This window comes from Embiotoca jacksoni, unplaced genomic scaffold, assembly GCF_022577435.1.
Source record: "Embiotoca jacksoni isolate LCO1_2020_lvr unplaced genomic scaffold, fEmbJac1.0.p SCAF_10, whole genome shotgun sequence".
Lineage (NCBI taxonomy): Eukaryota > Metazoa > Chordata > Actinopteri > Embiotocidae > Embiotoca > Embiotoca jacksoni.
The window spans coordinates 12,919,755-12,935,766 of record NW_027185230.1 but is presented as its reverse complement, the minus strand read 5'-3'; the positions used below and the strand labels follow the sequence as shown (position 1 = coordinate 12,935,766).

At 47.0% G+C, this 16,012-nt stretch overlaps 1 protein-coding gene across 1 annotated transcript in view; it reads left to right on the top strand.

Moving 5' to 3' along the window:
- Positions 1-16,012, top strand: part of erbin (erbb2 interacting protein) — a 40,156-nt gene that overhangs the window by 20,468 nt on the left and 3,676 nt on the right. Inside the window, 16 exon segments of the mRNA XM_069168038.1 lie at positions 959-1,088; positions 1,180-1,295; positions 2,110-2,179; positions 4,005-4,104; positions 6,193-6,314; positions 7,050-7,223; positions 7,339-7,521; positions 7,609-7,726; positions 7,825-8,008; positions 9,088-9,874; positions 9,876-10,592; positions 11,776-11,922; positions 14,088-14,144; positions 14,287-14,463; positions 15,725-15,817; positions 15,931-16,005. Coding sequence (XP_069024139.1) covers positions 959-1,088; positions 1,180-1,295; positions 2,110-2,179; positions 4,005-4,104; positions 6,193-6,314; positions 7,050-7,223; positions 7,339-7,521; positions 7,609-7,726; positions 7,825-8,008; positions 9,088-9,874; positions 9,876-10,592; positions 11,776-11,922; positions 14,088-14,144; positions 14,287-14,463; positions 15,725-15,817; positions 15,931-16,005 — 3,250 coding nt within the window.

The window sequence follows — 16,012 nt, the reverse complement described above, 5'->3', positions numbered from 1 at the left end:
CGCCGCGACACGTTTAGCTCTCCTGCAGGTCAGGCTGCCTTCGTGCTCGCGGGAATCTTCACATGAGTGCATTTGCGTTTTTCATTCAGCGGTAAACATTCCCGGCTGCGCCGCACTTCTCTGTCAACACGGGTTTCGGTTTGAAATGTTACCGAGTTGAAAAAAAAAAATCGGGTGCCCCGGAGCCTTTTCAGACACAGTAAATGTCTCCCGAGTTTTACTGTTACTTTTAAAGCACCTGTCACTCTGCCCGGGCCAAAGTTGAATCGCGAGTTGTTGTCGGAAGACCTTTAGCTTTATTTAGTCGTCCTCTCTTCCGCGTATTTGAATGTAAGATGCTCGTGTTCTTTCTCGCTGTAAAGGTTTTATCAAAGTGGGAGGGAATGGATTTTTATTGGGAGTTGGGAAGCAAATATATTGATTTACTTCCCAGCTTGAGTTAAGTTCAGTTGAAAACTTTATTAATCCCGCTGTGGGGAAATGTAGTTGTCACAACAGCTTAACAAAAACGGGTAAGAAAGTACATGGAAAGAAAAAAAATTACAAATACGCATAAAAAACAATGTATAGATACACACACACACACAAGCAAGCTATATACACAAAATGAATGAATACACCTTTGACCAATACAATGAGATGTAAAGAAATGTATGATATATCATACATATATTATATGTGTTTATGTATGAAAACAAAGAAATCTGATGATGTGTCTTTAGGCAAGTCACCATGGATAAATGGGAAGGAGGAAAAGAGAGAAGGAAGGAAGAGAAGAAAGGAAGGAAGGAAAAGAGAGAAGGAAGGAAGGAAAAGAGAGACGGAAGGAAGGAAGGAAAGAAAGAAGTAAAGAGAGATAGAAAAAGAAAGAAATGAAATCCATTAGTTAATAAAAAATGTCCTTCGTATTAATGCGTAAAGAACTTGATTAAACTCCCGCTGCTCTTCTGTGCTTCAGGCTGACGTCCATCGACGAGCTGGACTGCAGTTTCAACGAGATCGAAGCTCTGCCTTCCACCATCGGCCAGTGCGTCAACATGCGCACCTTCGCTGCAGATCACAACTTCCTCGCCCAGCTTCCGCCCGAGGTGAGCGTGCACGTTACTTCCCATGCGTCCGTGCGTGCGCTGATGCGACGTGAGCCGCGTGCCTGAGTCCTCCGCTTTGTCGCCCTCACAGATGGGCAGCTGGAAGAGCGCGACTGTTCTGTTTCTACATTCCAACAAGCTGGAGTCTTTGCCCGAGGAGATGGGTGACATGCAGAAGCTGAAAGTCATCAATCTCAGCAACAACAAGTGAGTCTGGGCCGATGGCGTTTGGGGCGTAATGAGGGGGGAAGTTAAAGGAACCCAATTAATGTGGATTTAAAAAAAAAAAAAAAAATTATTTTTGGGGTGTTACTGGTATCTAAAAGTGAATTTTTTTTTTAAGAATTCTGATTCTCAAATGTGTAGACTCCCATTTTTCTGTTACGTATCATTTGAAATTGAATCAGTTTGAGATGTATTAGTTTGTTCAGACAAAACAATATATATATTTTTTTTTAAGTGCTTAGAAAAACAGAGCAGTGATCAACCGGTCAAAAAAAACGTGATTACTTTTTACGTGTTATTGACTAATTTGCAGACCATGTTTATCCCCTGTTGTTTTCAGAGTAGCTTTTTGAAAGTCATCCCTTGGAGACCTGCAGTAATTGCTCCACTATGAATACCATAGCTGGATGTAAACAAGCTCAGGAATGCTTTGGTGTCGTTCTTATAAGAGCACCGCGTTCAGTTTGAAATAGAACCTGCTAATTACCACCATCGTCATCGAAGGGTCTTAATTCTGGCCAGAATGAAAATGGGTTAGCGTTGAAGCTAATTAATTCAAGTTTTTCATCACTAGTGTCGGCTCCGTGCCAATTAACAACTTAATAGTAGTGATAATCATTTTTACGCCACTGAACTGACATTTATTTTAAGTCGAAATGTAACTTGGCCCTGAAACATTCATTTATGTAAGTGAATTTAATAGAAATGTTTTAGGTCGTGTGAATTTTTTTTGGTGCAAGATGGCTGAATTTTTCTCTCTTTTTTTTTCTTCTTTTTTTTTTCCGCTCCCCTGCAGGTTGAGGAATCTTCCCTACAGTTTCACCAAACTGAACGAGATGACCGCGATGTGGCTGTCTGAAAATCAGGTAAAACAAAACAAAACGGGAGTCTTATGTGTAAAGTAGGAGGGCTCCACAGACGTGGTGGGTGGGAGGGGGTGGGGGGGGCGCCAGGTTCAGAGCTCTCAGACGTACAGCAAAGCGTACGTGACTCGCGGCAGAAATTCAGCTGTAAATCAAGACGCTCCGGACGCGTCTAAAATTCACAAAACCACTTCCAGGACATTCGATCCAAACGTGCCGAGCGGCAGCGCGGGTCAGATTTAGTGACACCCGAAACCTCCTTTCTTTATAATGGAGACGGATCTCCTAATGAAGGTCATTCTCACCTCTGTACCCGTTGAAAGGGGGAACCCGAGTTGGTAATCGAGACACGTCTGTCAAAAACCTGTTGGAAAACAGTCGTTGTACATCTGAATGTCGGGGATATAGTTCGCGAGACGAAGCAGCCGCGGCAGCAGCTGCTGCCCCGGAAGTAAATCTGATACCGAGTTGCGGTGCTGGAAATTTGGACTTCCTCCTCGCCCTCGACACGAGATACGCCTCCCAGGGCAGCTCTCGTGTGTGTGTGTGTGTGTGTGTGTGTGTGTGTGTGTGTGTGTGTGTGTGTGTGTGTGTGTGTGTGTGTGTGGAAGTGGCCTGGCCTGGCCGAACAAACACTTGAACGCCTCGGCCTCGCAGAAACGTTGCATTCGAAGGCAAAAGTGAGGTTGGAGGCAACTTCGCTGTTTTGTTTTCTTCTTCTTCTTCTTCTTCTTCTTCTTCTTCTTCTTCCTCCTTCTACTTCTTCTTCTTCTTCCTCCTTCTTCTTCTTCTTCTTCTTCTTCTTCCCCCCAACTTATAAATATTTCCAAATTACAGTCTTGACTCTCACCGCATTCTCCAATCAATTATTCAGGCCCCCCCCCCCTTTTTTTTTCCCCTGCTCCTGGCTGCACTATTCCAGGGCTCTGTTTCGAAAATGCCTTGACAAATTGTCCCGGGTTGAAACTGCAGCCGTTTGAGAATGCGGCAGGAAAAAAAAAAAAAGCGTAGAATCAGCCGTAGAGCGCCGTCTCGGGCCTTTGACTCGGCTGGCTGCCTATTAAAGAGAGAACGAGATTTTGATTTTGATTTTTTTCTTTTTCTGTCATTTGCGAGTCTTCCCGCAATCACTCTCTTGCTTAAAGTTTGTGGACTGTAAACAGTCGACTGTACAGGGAGGCGGTTCAGCAGACACGGCGGCACTAAGATCGGGACGAGCTCTACTACTACCACTACTCTTCATTCGCAAGGACCCGATCGCTTCGTAACGTGCTGCGCATCAAAAATAAACAGCAGAACTCGACCTTTCCGAGGACGCCTCTCGTTTGTCTGCGCGACAAAGTGTCCAGTTTTGATATCGCAGCCGGCCTCTCCACTGTCTCCGATACGCGGCTGATATTACGTCCCACTTGGTACGCAAGTAATAATGGGAACAGCGTATTTGCGGGCCGACCCTACAGGGTGAGTTTGAGCAACTGGTTTGACCACCCGGACTCATTCATGACATTCATTTTCCGTCAGGCACTGAGCACAAATCGCCGAGTCATCGAGTGTCCCGCAAACACGGTTCAGATATCGCCAGGTTCAAGACAATCTCCTCTTACACGACTATGAAAATATACCTGTACTGACAATATTTCATGTACAAAAAAAAAAAAAAATAACAGTTGAAAAAGACGATTCTTTAATTTTTTTTCTTCTTCTTCTTCCTTGATAGAAAGGCTAATATAAAGAAAATATCTCGAGACGCTCTTTTAAGCGTTTCGACCAAAGAACCTGTCGACGTCCGACAGCTCCCTCAAAACCCTACTTCTGTGTCTCCACGCAGTCGAAGCCGCTGATCCCCCTCCAGAAAGAGGAGGACCGAGAGACCCACAAGACCGTGCTGACCAACTACATGTTCCCTCAGCAAACCAGGGCCGAGGACTGTGAGTACCGTTCCAGTTTCTCGCTTTCTGTTCTTCGTCTGGCGGGACGTCGACAAACGCAAACGCTCCCCGGGCGCTAATCGCTTCCTGGCGGGGGGGGGGCTGGATATTAGGGGCCCGCACCTCGTTAATCAATCAGTCCCACGAAGCATACGCGCGATCTTCGTTTGTTTGAATAGCGTGCACGATTTATGAAAACAACAAAACAAAAAAAACACGTTTCCGCTGATCCGGGCGAATACCGGCTTCCGTCTCCGCTCCCACGAACGTACAGGTGACCCGCGAGGATCCCCGAATGCATCTTTCATAAAGACGGCGTTGTCACCCGACGCCGAAGGCCGCAGGAGAAACACGAGTCGCTGCCTCCTTGTCCAGCATCTGTTTTGTTTCCTTCGGCTTCCTGTTACAGCGGACGGCGTGCGCTGACCCCGTCGCGTCTTACCTGCGGAGTAATTAGCGGTCTCGAGACGCTCGCGAGTCAACAGCTCGATTTATTTATTTATTTATTTATTTATTCATTTTGGGAGACGATGTCAGCAATTTGTCACACCGGCATGAAAAACCGTGTCCCCGCGTTCCAACACCCGTGCCGCCGTTAATATTTAGCGACCCGATGGGTTTTTCGAAGTAAAGCCGAATTGACGAAGCCGCAGCTGCTCCTGAACACAAGACGGGTTTCTTCTTCGCTGACCTGTCGCCGGGCAGAAGAGTCCGTGCGTTAAACGGAGGCAACGCGTGGATTTCCGGGTAAAGTAATTAAAGCTGCAGATATTTTTGGTGGACGACGCGTTCACACGCCGAGGTGGTTTCCTGTCGGTGCAGATTTGAAACAAACACAACCTGAGGGCGTACCGGGGGAAGTATGTCATTTGGAAACACGGCATTAGCTAGAGCCAGGAAGTCCCGCTGCACCCGGTCGTATTTTTTTGCAGTCTCGCGGGCCGGCGTGCACGGTAGCTGCAGTCTGTAAAAAAAAAAAAAAAAATTTAAAAAAATAAATATCGTGCCAATCGAAACGCAGGGCGTGACGGAGCTCTGTTGTGTTTGCTTTCTGGTTGTCAACCGCCATTTTCCACATTTATTGACTGGGATTTGTTCCAAACGACCGTCGCCCCGTTTCCTCCCGTTGGAAGCTGGAATTTGTCACGACCTGACTGCGATTCCAATGTTTTCCAGCTCGTTGATATGGCGGGTGTGCACACGCACACCGATACGATCTGTTCTCAGCTGATGTTGGCAGAGAATCAAACCGAATCAGGTGACTTTATCAGAAAGTAGCTGCACGCTGGTAAACAAAACACAGGACGCCTGCGTGTCGTTAAATCAGGAGGCTCGACGAGCTTCTTCAACACAGGAAACCACAGTGGATGATTCATAGCTTCAAGTTTTAATGGCAGCTTTAGGTTATTGCCTATTATTAGTGTGTGTGTGTGTGTGTGTGTGTGTGTGTGTGTGTGTGTGTGTGTATGTGTGTGTGTGTGTATGTGTGAACTCTGGAGTTGAATATAAACTTTGGTGGCGAATTTATAGATATTGACTGACAGACGATGCCAGAGTTTCAGAAAAAGAGCAACGCGCACTTCTCACACTCATCAAAGCCTCGTGGTTTTATCTTTGCGACACGTTGGAGTCGCACCGAAGAGACAGAAAAACAACGATATCAAGTTGAATGCTTTGTTGTTGTTGTTTTTTTTCATTTTTTTGCTTTAGTGGTAAAAAAACAAACTTTTGCATTTTCAAAATCGAGCTGCATTTCATGTTTTAAATGAACTGCGGGTGTCAAAGTGAAGCACAGTGCCAGCGGTTCATCGGGTTTGTTTTTGGAGTTTAAAGGGTTAAGCTCAAGTTCCTCTGCAGCCCCCCCCCCCCCCCCCAACTCCCCTCCCCCCCTCTCTCCTCCCACCTTTCAGTTTACTGGCGAGGCCCCTCATGTTGCCTTTGCGCCATCTTGTGGTCAAAGTCAGACATGGCGTGAAGTGCAGGGTGACTTGAAGAGCCTTATCTTTTTTGGGGTTATTAAATAATCGACTGCCTGGCTTCTGTTTTTTTTTTTTTTTTTTTTAATTTTAATTTTTTTTATTATCTCAGACATCCCCAACTCGGACTCTGAGAGCTTCAACCCGGCGCTCTGGGAGGAACAACGCAAGCACCGAGCTCAGGTGGCCTTCGAGTGCGACGAGGACAAGGACGAGAGGGAGACGCCCCCGAGGGTGAGTGGCACTCTTTCGTTACTGCTCACCGTTATTATAATTGGGGAAAAACGACGGAGGTGACGAGGCTATTACAAGAAATATTTTCTCGCATCAAATGTTCCATTTTTTTTTCATTTAATTTTTTTCTACCATTTTCTGCAGTTTTGTAATGACCTTATTAATAAGTCTTTGTGTTTATGAACGCCTGCGTGGGTGATTTATCGGTGGGGCTGTTTGTCCGTTTGTAGTCGTCGGTTTGTTGGATTTTGTTTCCTCTCACCTGTCCAGAAACCACAGATGGAAATTGTTGCTAAATCTGGTACAAAGCATCTGTTCTCTCCTTGAGATTAATGTGTTTTATACGTCGTCCCTGTTGTAAATACATCTGATGACTAAACTAATAATATTTTTTTTTTTTTAAAAACGGAACTAAAACAGAACTAAAAAGTAACAGATGGGTTTAAGAAAACTTCATTTCTACTGGCGGATTTGCATATATGTTATTGCACCTAAAGCATAATTCCCATTCAATTTAAACAGACTCGCAACTAATGATTATTTCAGTGCCGACTGACTGATTAATCAATAAATTGTTTTGCTCTGTATATTTCCTACTATCATAAACGCAGAAAAGCTGCATCTCGTAACATAAAAAAAAAAGAAGCTAGAACAAGCACATTTTCATGATTCGTCTTTTAACGCAAATTAAAACTACGTATCAAATGAACTTTCCGTGCGCGTGTCCTCTCCCAGGAGGGAAACCTGAAGCGCTACCCGACGCCGTACCCGGACGAGCTGAAGAACATGGTGAAGACGGCGCAGTCGGTGGCTCACAGGCTGAAGGAGGACGAGTCGAGCGACGAGTCGGGACGAGATCCAAAACCGACGGAGAGGAACCACATCGGAGTGCAGGACGTGGGAGTGAAGGTCAGCTCGCTATCACTCGCATCCCTACGTGCACCTGAAAGAGCTTCTTGTTTTTTTCTTTTTTCATACATAACCGAGTACCCGGAATGTTTTTTGTTTTTTTTCCCCCGCGCAGGTGATCGAGGCTCCCTGTCCCAACGGCGTGGCGTCGGACATGGAGCCCCAAATATCGACCAACCCGGGCGGCCACAATCTCTGCCCGCTCGAATCGAAGGACACGTCGGAGTCTTACAGCTCCCAGAGAGTCACACTCAAATCATCGGAGAGCTCCACGATGAACCACGAGGACACGCTGGAGGTAGTGCGAACCCCCGTGGTGCTCTTAAAAAAAACAAAATACACGACGGGGGGGGCGGTCAATAACCGTCGCGTGTTTTGTGCTCAGGATTCGGAGGAGCTGTCGGACGAAGAGGAGGAGATGAAAATCGCCGAGATGAGGCCGCCTCTTATTGAGATTTCCATCAACCAACCGAAAGTAGTGACTCTAAGTAAGGATAAAAAAGGTAACGCTTTAGTTGGGAGGCGTCGCGGTTCCGGCTTTTTAAAACCGAAGCGCCGCGGCTCCGGCACACTTAACGGTGATTGTTCTCGTGTTAAACAGACGACGGGCGGGACGCCGACTCTCTGCTGGACGACACGGTCGCCAACAGCAACCAGAACAACAGCAACTGCTCGTCCCCGTCGCGCATGTCCGACTCGGTGTCTCTGACCACGGACAGCAGCCAGGACAACTCTCTGTGCACGCCTGAGAGGGAGGCCAAGATGCCCTTCCTGCCAAAAAGTCGGTGAGTGCAACTCGTCGCCACGAGGGGAGAGAGCGAAAAAAAAAAAAAAAAAAAAAGTACCGAGTCAGGTTATGAAAGACTTTCTGTAACGAGTTTCTGACTGTAAACGGGAATCAAACGTGCTGAATCAGCGCTGTTGTTCTGGTTTTCACTTTCGCCGTCGTATTGTGCGCTAAACCAAAAGTAGCTCATGAATAAAGGTGGATATAATAGTATTAATAATAACTTTATTTCTGTAGCGCTTTTCAAAAAAAACGACTTACGAGGCGCTCGGCATGCGTTTAAAACACAAAAGGCTACAGTTAATACAATATAATGATACAAATACAAAATGTAATAAATAGAATAAAACAAACAGTGAATCAGTAAAAGTGAAATAGACAAAAAAACAAATCCTGATCGTTTGCAGCCGTTTCATCCTGCGGGGCGGAGACCTCGGCTTCATTTTGACCAATCAGCAATTACTATGTCCGCCAAAGCGTCGTCGTCCCCCCCCCCTCCCCCCCCTCCCCCGCAAGTACAGCATTTTTAATTTTTTTTTAATTTTTATTGTTTCAATGAACGCCAGCAGCTTGACGAGGTGCTGAGCATTTATTCTGCGCTGAACGTTGATTTATTAAAAAAAATTTCCCAGTCAACGAGAGTTAAAAAAAACAAAAAAAAAAACAAAAAACAAAAAAAACGTATTGACACTGCGCTCGTCACTGTCACCAGCCGTCCAATCACAGCGAAGGAGGGGCGGGACAAACGCGGTTAACCGCAGACGCTGGTCTAATACGAGCCGAGCTCCCAGACTGTAATCCCGGCGAAGAAAACTTGAAGCTGTGAGCGACAGTAGCTGCAGCCACGCTACTTATTGCCACCAGTAGGAGGGCAAAACGCAGGAATGTGCGTAGAAGGGTGATAACCTAATGATTTATTGGATAAAACGATAATAAAACTGTGCCCTCCCTCCCCTCTCCCCCCTAGTCATTTTGTCCTGGCACACAGGCCCGGTACTGGGCAGTATAAAGTTGTTTCTCCACCTGCTGCTGCTACATAATCTGATGCACGTGTTTCTCCAAATGTCCTCGTTTCAGGCACGAAGACGAGAACATGAACCAGCCCAAAGACACCACGCCTCTGCTCCACAACGGTAACGGCTCGGAGACGTCCCTTCAGGCCCTTTTAAAGACCCAGCAGACGCCGCTGGAGAAGATGGACGACTACGACCTGTCCATGGAGGCCCGGCTGGCCTTCATCGAGAAGGGGATAAACAACGGCATGGGCGACGCCTACACCAAGTGGGACCAGATCAATATGAACGTGACCAAGCTGCCCACCGACAACATGGTGCAGCTGGACAAGACCAAGAACGGGCCGGCGGGCCGGGACGACTCGCACGGCGGGCGCGGTTACGACAACGTGGACCACCTGCAGAACGGCAACCGGCCGGCCGGCGACTACGTCCACGGCCTGGCGAACCAAACCTCGGCGACGAGGGCGGAGGCGCCGGCGGTGCACGTGACCTCGACGGGCGTGACGGCCAGCAGCGACATGTCTCTGTCCCGCAGCACGGAGGAGCTGTCGCCGGAGAAACGCTGCCACCCGCCGCAGGTGATGAAGTCTCAAAGCATCAGCAACATGGAAACGGGAGGCATGAAGCTGTACTCCTTCGACGGGGACGACGACTCCTACGAGGCGGCGGTCATGATGAGGATGGCGGGCGCCGGCCCGGGACCCGGAGGTCAGGGCCAGAGCATCGTCAGGAGCAAGTCCGCCAGTCAGCTGCTGAACGACCAGACTCTCCTGGTCTACCCGAGCTCGTCCGCATCGTCCTCGGACCTGCTGTCCTCCTCGAAGCCGCCCGCCAGCACCGGCCGGTACCCCCGTCTCCTCCAGCATGGCCATGGGGATGCCCCCGCCTCAGTACAACGTGCAGTACACGAGCAGCGCCGTGCCTAAAGACGGCCTCTGGGCCCCGAGGACGGCCGTGCCCCCGGAGCACCAAGGCTACCTCCCGCCTCCTCCGCACTCGCTCGCCAACACCAACTACTCGAACCGGAACCAGGCGCCCCCCTATCCTCTGCCGCCCCAGCAGCAGAGGGGGCCCACCATGACCCCCAAACCCTCCGGGGACATGTGGGCCAAGGAGAGACTCCACTCGACCGCCAGCCAGCCTCGAAGCAGCACCCTGCAGAGGCAGAGCAGCACCGCCTCCACGGCCTCCGTGGGCGACCCGCGGCGAATGCCGGTGCCCGACGGGGAGTACATGACGTACAGGGACATCCACACCCTCGCCAGGGGCCCGCTGGCAATGAGCCACGCCATGCAGAGGCCCCTCTCGGCCCGCACGTACAGCATCGACGTCCCCGGGGCCCCCAGGGCCCCGAGCGCCAGGCCGCAGCCGCACGAGCTCCCGGAGAGGACCATGTCCGTCAGCGACTTCAACTACCAGCACGGCAGCCCCGGCAAGAGGCCCAACGCCAGGGTGAAGTCGGAGCACTCGCTCCTGGACGGGGCGGGACAGGTGGGAGCGGCACGGGTGCCGGCGGACTGGAGAGACCAGGTGATGCGGCACATCGAGGCCAAGAAATTGGAAAAGGTAAAAAGCGCTCTTAACGTGATGAATATGTTTCGCTGGCCGCCAAAATGTTTCAGTTTGCGCTTCTTTTTTTTTTTTTTTTTTTTTTTTTTTTAATACATTGTTGACGTTTCAAGGTTGAATTGTGGTTACTGTGCTTACAGTATGACTCATGGGACAAACTTTGCAACAGAAATGTGGCTAGGAATTACAATTTTTTAACTTCAGTCAGGTTGTTGCACAGGAAGCGTTTTTTAAAGTGTTTTTTTTTATTTTTTTATTTTTATAGCAACCTTAAAGGCTTGGTTCACTCAAATTACCCAACAAAAACTCGTGTCCTAGTTTTGACACGTTTCCGTTTCATTTCCGCCACTGCGGCCGCACACAATGAAAGTTAAAGGAATTTAATTTATGGGGTCCCGTTTCTTTTAGGGAATTCTCAAATGGAACCAACAGAACATAAAAAAAAAGATCTAAAATCGAATTTTGTAATCTGAAATTGCAGCTTTGGGAAATTAAATCCATTTCTGGTTCAAACAGATTTTAATGAAGTATTGTTTGTGAGCTTTAATAGCTGATTCTCTGAAAAAACAAAACAGGAGTTTGTCATCACACTGTATATTATCATAAATTTAATCAAATTTCGGAGACTTACAAACGTATTAATAAGTGACTCGAGGAGAATTGAGGGTACGTGGAGTCCTATTCCCTTCATTTTTTTTTTATTTGTAAGCCCCCCCTTCCCTTCCCCTCGCACCTTTCTAGCTCCGAAACGAAGTAAAGATTTAATAAAGGAATTTGTTGGTGGATCTTTTGTGATGAATCCAGGTATTTTTTTTTTCTTTCTCCCAACTTACCGCTGGATTCAAAAAGTAAAACGCCCCGTCAGCACCCTTCCTCGCCGCAGACAAATCTCAAAACCTGTGCAAATAAAAAAAACAACCGCATGACGACATTTCGGGTGAATCGATTCTCCGCCCCCCCCCCTTTTTTTTTTTTTTTTTTAAACCGAAAAGCCCAACTGACGCCAGCTACGTGCAGAGCACCTGTGATTCACTGCATGGTTTTGTCTGAATGCGCTTGTAAAAAAAAACCTTTCTGTTGTTGTCTTTTTTGTTGTTGTTGTTGTTGTTGTTTTTATATGTCGTCACTCGTTGGGCGGATTGCATGGCCGCCTCTTGACACATTGGCGCTGCTTGTTCAGAGCGCGCTGTCTCGCTCCTATAATTCCAATAACGCGCCGCTCAGCTGGTCTCACCACGGCAGCTGTAGGGATATGATGCATGCCAGCCAAGGCTCCCTGGTGTTTAGTGGCAGGGACGGACAGCCCCGTGTGGCCCCGGGCTTCTGCGTGAGTACCGTGTGCGAACCTCATAGATACCCCCCCCCCCCTCCCTCTCCACCTCTTCGCTGGTTTCACATCCTTTTCAAAAAAATTTTTTTTTTTTTTTTTTTTTTAAAGAAAGATAAGGAATGGCCTGGATGTCCATTTCCTTCTCTGCCCGATGTTGAGAAGCGATCGCAGACCCCCCCCCCCCTCCTCCCACCTCCCAGAAATCATCTTTCACTTGTCCTTTTTTTTACAGACAAATGAAAGTGTCTCGGTTCTCAACATCTGATTTCTCATGATCACAAAAAAAAAAAAAAAAATCTGTTTACTACGATACTCGATGTCGGAGTGGGAAGAATTGGCGTTTAAAAAAAAAAAAAAAAAAAAGTATTGTTCTTAGTTTTAATGGAAGTGGAGTGTTTTAAAAGGGGTTTTCTTATTTTTTTTTAAATTGTACCGTCAAATTTCTTTATTTCGTTTGATGTCGTCTCAAATCAGCGACTTTACTCCGGTCTGTGGTGGAACTGGAGACGGATCAATATGATTAAACACTGATTGGCACTTAAGATGATGTCCAAATTATTCCAAATCCGTAGAAACCAGCGGTCCTCAACAGGCTTCAACCCACTTTTCTTTCTCTTTTTATTTTTTATTTTTTAATAGTTATTAAATTCGGACCCAAATTTTTTTTAGACATTCAAATTTATTGCACAAAATTAGTACAGTAATACACACTGCTTTCATTATTAAAAACAATAAATAAACAAAACAAAAAAAAAGAGCAAAAAAGGCTAAAAACCCAATTGGATAAAAGACTTATGTATGTTTGTCTAACATATGCTTTGCATTTTCTTTCAGAACTGATGATGCTTATCTATTTTGACGAATCTAAATATGAAGTTAAAAGCAAACTCACCTCGATTCAAATAAGTCGGACTTATTTAAATCCTAAACCCGTTTACAAATACGAGAATGAGAACTAAGCGCTGACGTGACGGCATTAGTTGCTGTCGTTACGACGCCGGCAGCGATGGGAGACTTTATGGGAAACGTTTGTCTTTTCAAAATAAAAGCGCAACAGCAGAAGTTCTGCAGATTGAAAATTTGGGCAATTTTTGCCTCAACTTTTGGGGTTTTTCCACGTGCGCATGCTCTCAAAAGGGTCTCGCCGTCCCACTTTTGGGTCTCGAGCCCACCAGTTGAGAACCACTGAGCCAAAACTACTCGGTCTCAAAATGAAAGGGGCTGCGTGTGTGTGTGTGTGTGTGGGGGGGGGGGGGGGGTAGTTGTCTGGTTGTAATAAGCGAGACTTGTATTTCTAGCTACGCATTTTATTTTCTCAGAATCCATCAGACGACTAAAAAGTTTCAAACTGAACTCCGAGTCGACAATCGAGCGGTTTTTTTGGGGTTTTTTTTGTTGTTTTTTTCTCAATAAGGAAACCCCACCTTCGCGTGTTCACAAGCTGACGAGCAGATCATTAATACGAGTTTTTTTTACGAGAACCCCTTTTAAAGCCGCCCGGCTCCTTCACGTCAGAATCAAGCGTCCCCGAGCGTTTTCTCTCCACTTCGACTCGCTTCAATCAAACTGTGATTGTGAAACCGTCGTGTTTTTTTTTCTCCTCCTTTAACTGCACTTCAAGTCCTTACTCACCTCCATTCATCGTCTTTTTTTTTTTTTTTTTTTGGATCACTTCAGAATCACTTCGTAGCCTTTCATGTTGTGTGTGGGGGGATGAGATCTGTTGTTTAAGAAAGGTAAGTGGCGTAGGTGTGCGTCTAAATGATTTAGAACGAGGGCGTTAGAATCGGTAGAGAGGAAATTAAAAAAAACAAAGAAAGAAAGAAAGAAAAGATTTTCCTCTTAAGCTGTGATGAAAGTGTTTGTGTGACCCCCCCCCCCCCCCCCCCCCCCCCCCCCCCACAGCTCCCTTCCCCTGCTTTAACATCTCAAAGATTAATTTCATCTCCGGGAGGCTAATAATTCCGAATGACACGCTGCTTGGTTCACTTTAATCTCAAGTTTTTTTTTTTGTTGTTGTTTTGTTTTTTTCCTGAATCAACACCTCGCTGCCTTAATGCCGTTTCCGGACGTGAAACATGATCACGTCGGCCTCCTAAATAGTCCTGCGCGTTTGTACCGAGCGAGTACACCGTTTCGTAATCACCTGTCTTCCCTTTCAGGATGATGTTTTTGGTCCCCAGGGGCCACAGAGCTTCACATTGGACCCCCACAGAAAAGTAGGTCCCAATACACGCGGCGGCTTTGCAGCCACCGTCGTGCGACATATCTTTTGAAGAAAATCTTGCTTTTAAATCAACAACAACAACAACAACACAGACGTCCGTTTGAAACGTGTGTTTTATTTATTTTTTTCTCCAGGTGCCTTTGATGAACGGTCAGATGGGCCCTTCTGTTCGTCCCCAGATGAGCCAGGCGACGATGGCCCGTCACCCCTCCAGAGAGCAGCTCATCGATTATCTGATGCTCAAAGTGTCCCAGGGGCCCCCGGGGCCCCCGGGCCCCCCCCGCGTGCCGCTCGACGCTCTGCAGCAAGAGGTGAAACGGTGTTTGCGTGAAGGGATACTTGTAGAGGTGGAGAATGTTGTGCGTGTCCAACGTGTGACGCTCTGCAACATTCAGACTGATTTAAAAAAAAAAAAAAAAAAAAAAGTTCCTGGAGAAGCTTTTTTTTTTTTTTTTTTTTTTTTTTCAAAGAAAAATTTCCATCAGTTGAGCAGTTTGGTCGTCGTGCAGCTCTAGGATTGGTCCAAACAAAAATATCGAAATCAAATAAGTCAGTTGATTTGGTTGGTCCTTCACTTTGACTGTGTAAAATTGGAAGTAGCTTCCGGCCCGGAAAAATGAGGCCGATGCGGAAGCGGCTTAAGCTGCGATACCACCGGGTGCCACCAGAGGGCGGCTCCGAAAAGCCTCCATTGACTCCCATTCATCTTCTCATCAAATTTTTAAGGGAAAAAAAAAAAAAAATCTTCGAGTTATTTCGGTGTTGTTAGCTAAAGTCGCTCCATGTTTTTACTTTTCTGGCCGTCCATCTGAAAATAATCCCGTCAGCAATTATAGCTTCATTACGTTATTGCATTTCATTTAGCTGACGCTTTTATCCAAAGCGACTTACGATAAGTGCATTTCAACCACGAGGGTACAAAACCCAGAACAATAGGAATCAAAAACTATGTTTTGGGGTGGGTGGGGACGTGTCTGTTTGATTGACAGGCCTGCGGCGCAGTCAGGTTACCGCTTATCGGTGGGCGCGGGACGTAGTATCGCCGGGTTTCCGATCAGATCGAGTCAGATCCCACAGCCGGTCCAAATACGGTCACTTCCCGCTCCGAACACCTCGGGACGAGCGAAGACGGCGCCGACGCTCGGGGCTTCGTGACGGCCGTTCGCGAACCAACTGGCGACGTCGCCGCTGGTCGCCGCCCGGACGCATTTGCGTTAACGCCGCTCGTCCAACTAAAGCGAACCCTCGCCGCGTCTCAAAGTGTGTCTCGACTGGATTCACGCCGGGACTTTCAGCCGACCGCTTTCTGATTGGATCACCCGGATCGCATGTTAATCCCAGATCTGACCCGCTTCTAACTCCAGAATAAGAGAGTTTCAAGTCTTTTCATCTGAAGCTGTAAAAATCTTACATTCTTGTTCACTTAACAGAATTCGTGTCACTTTCTTTCACCTCGTCCTCTCGACTTCCTGCTTTGTTTTTTTTTTGTTTTTTTTGCTACCAATGTTGGGAAATTGTGTCATTAACTAATAGCTGACAAATAGCTCACAAAAGTGCGTTGGTGTGTTTCAGATCCGCGTGAAAGTGGAGAAGAATCCCGAGCTGGGTTTCAGTATCTCGGGGGGAGTGGGAGGCCGGGGGAACCCCTTCCGTCCCGACGACAATGTAAATTCACACCTTCTGATTTTCATTTCTTTTTTTTTTTTTCACACAAAAGTACCGTGAGAAATAAGCGTCAACGGCTGGATTTAATCTCGTGCGATATCGTGTGATTTCAGGGTATATTTGTGACGAGGGTTCAACCCGAAGGACCGGCGTCCCAGATTCTTCAGCCTGGAGACAAAATCCTTCAGGTCTGCA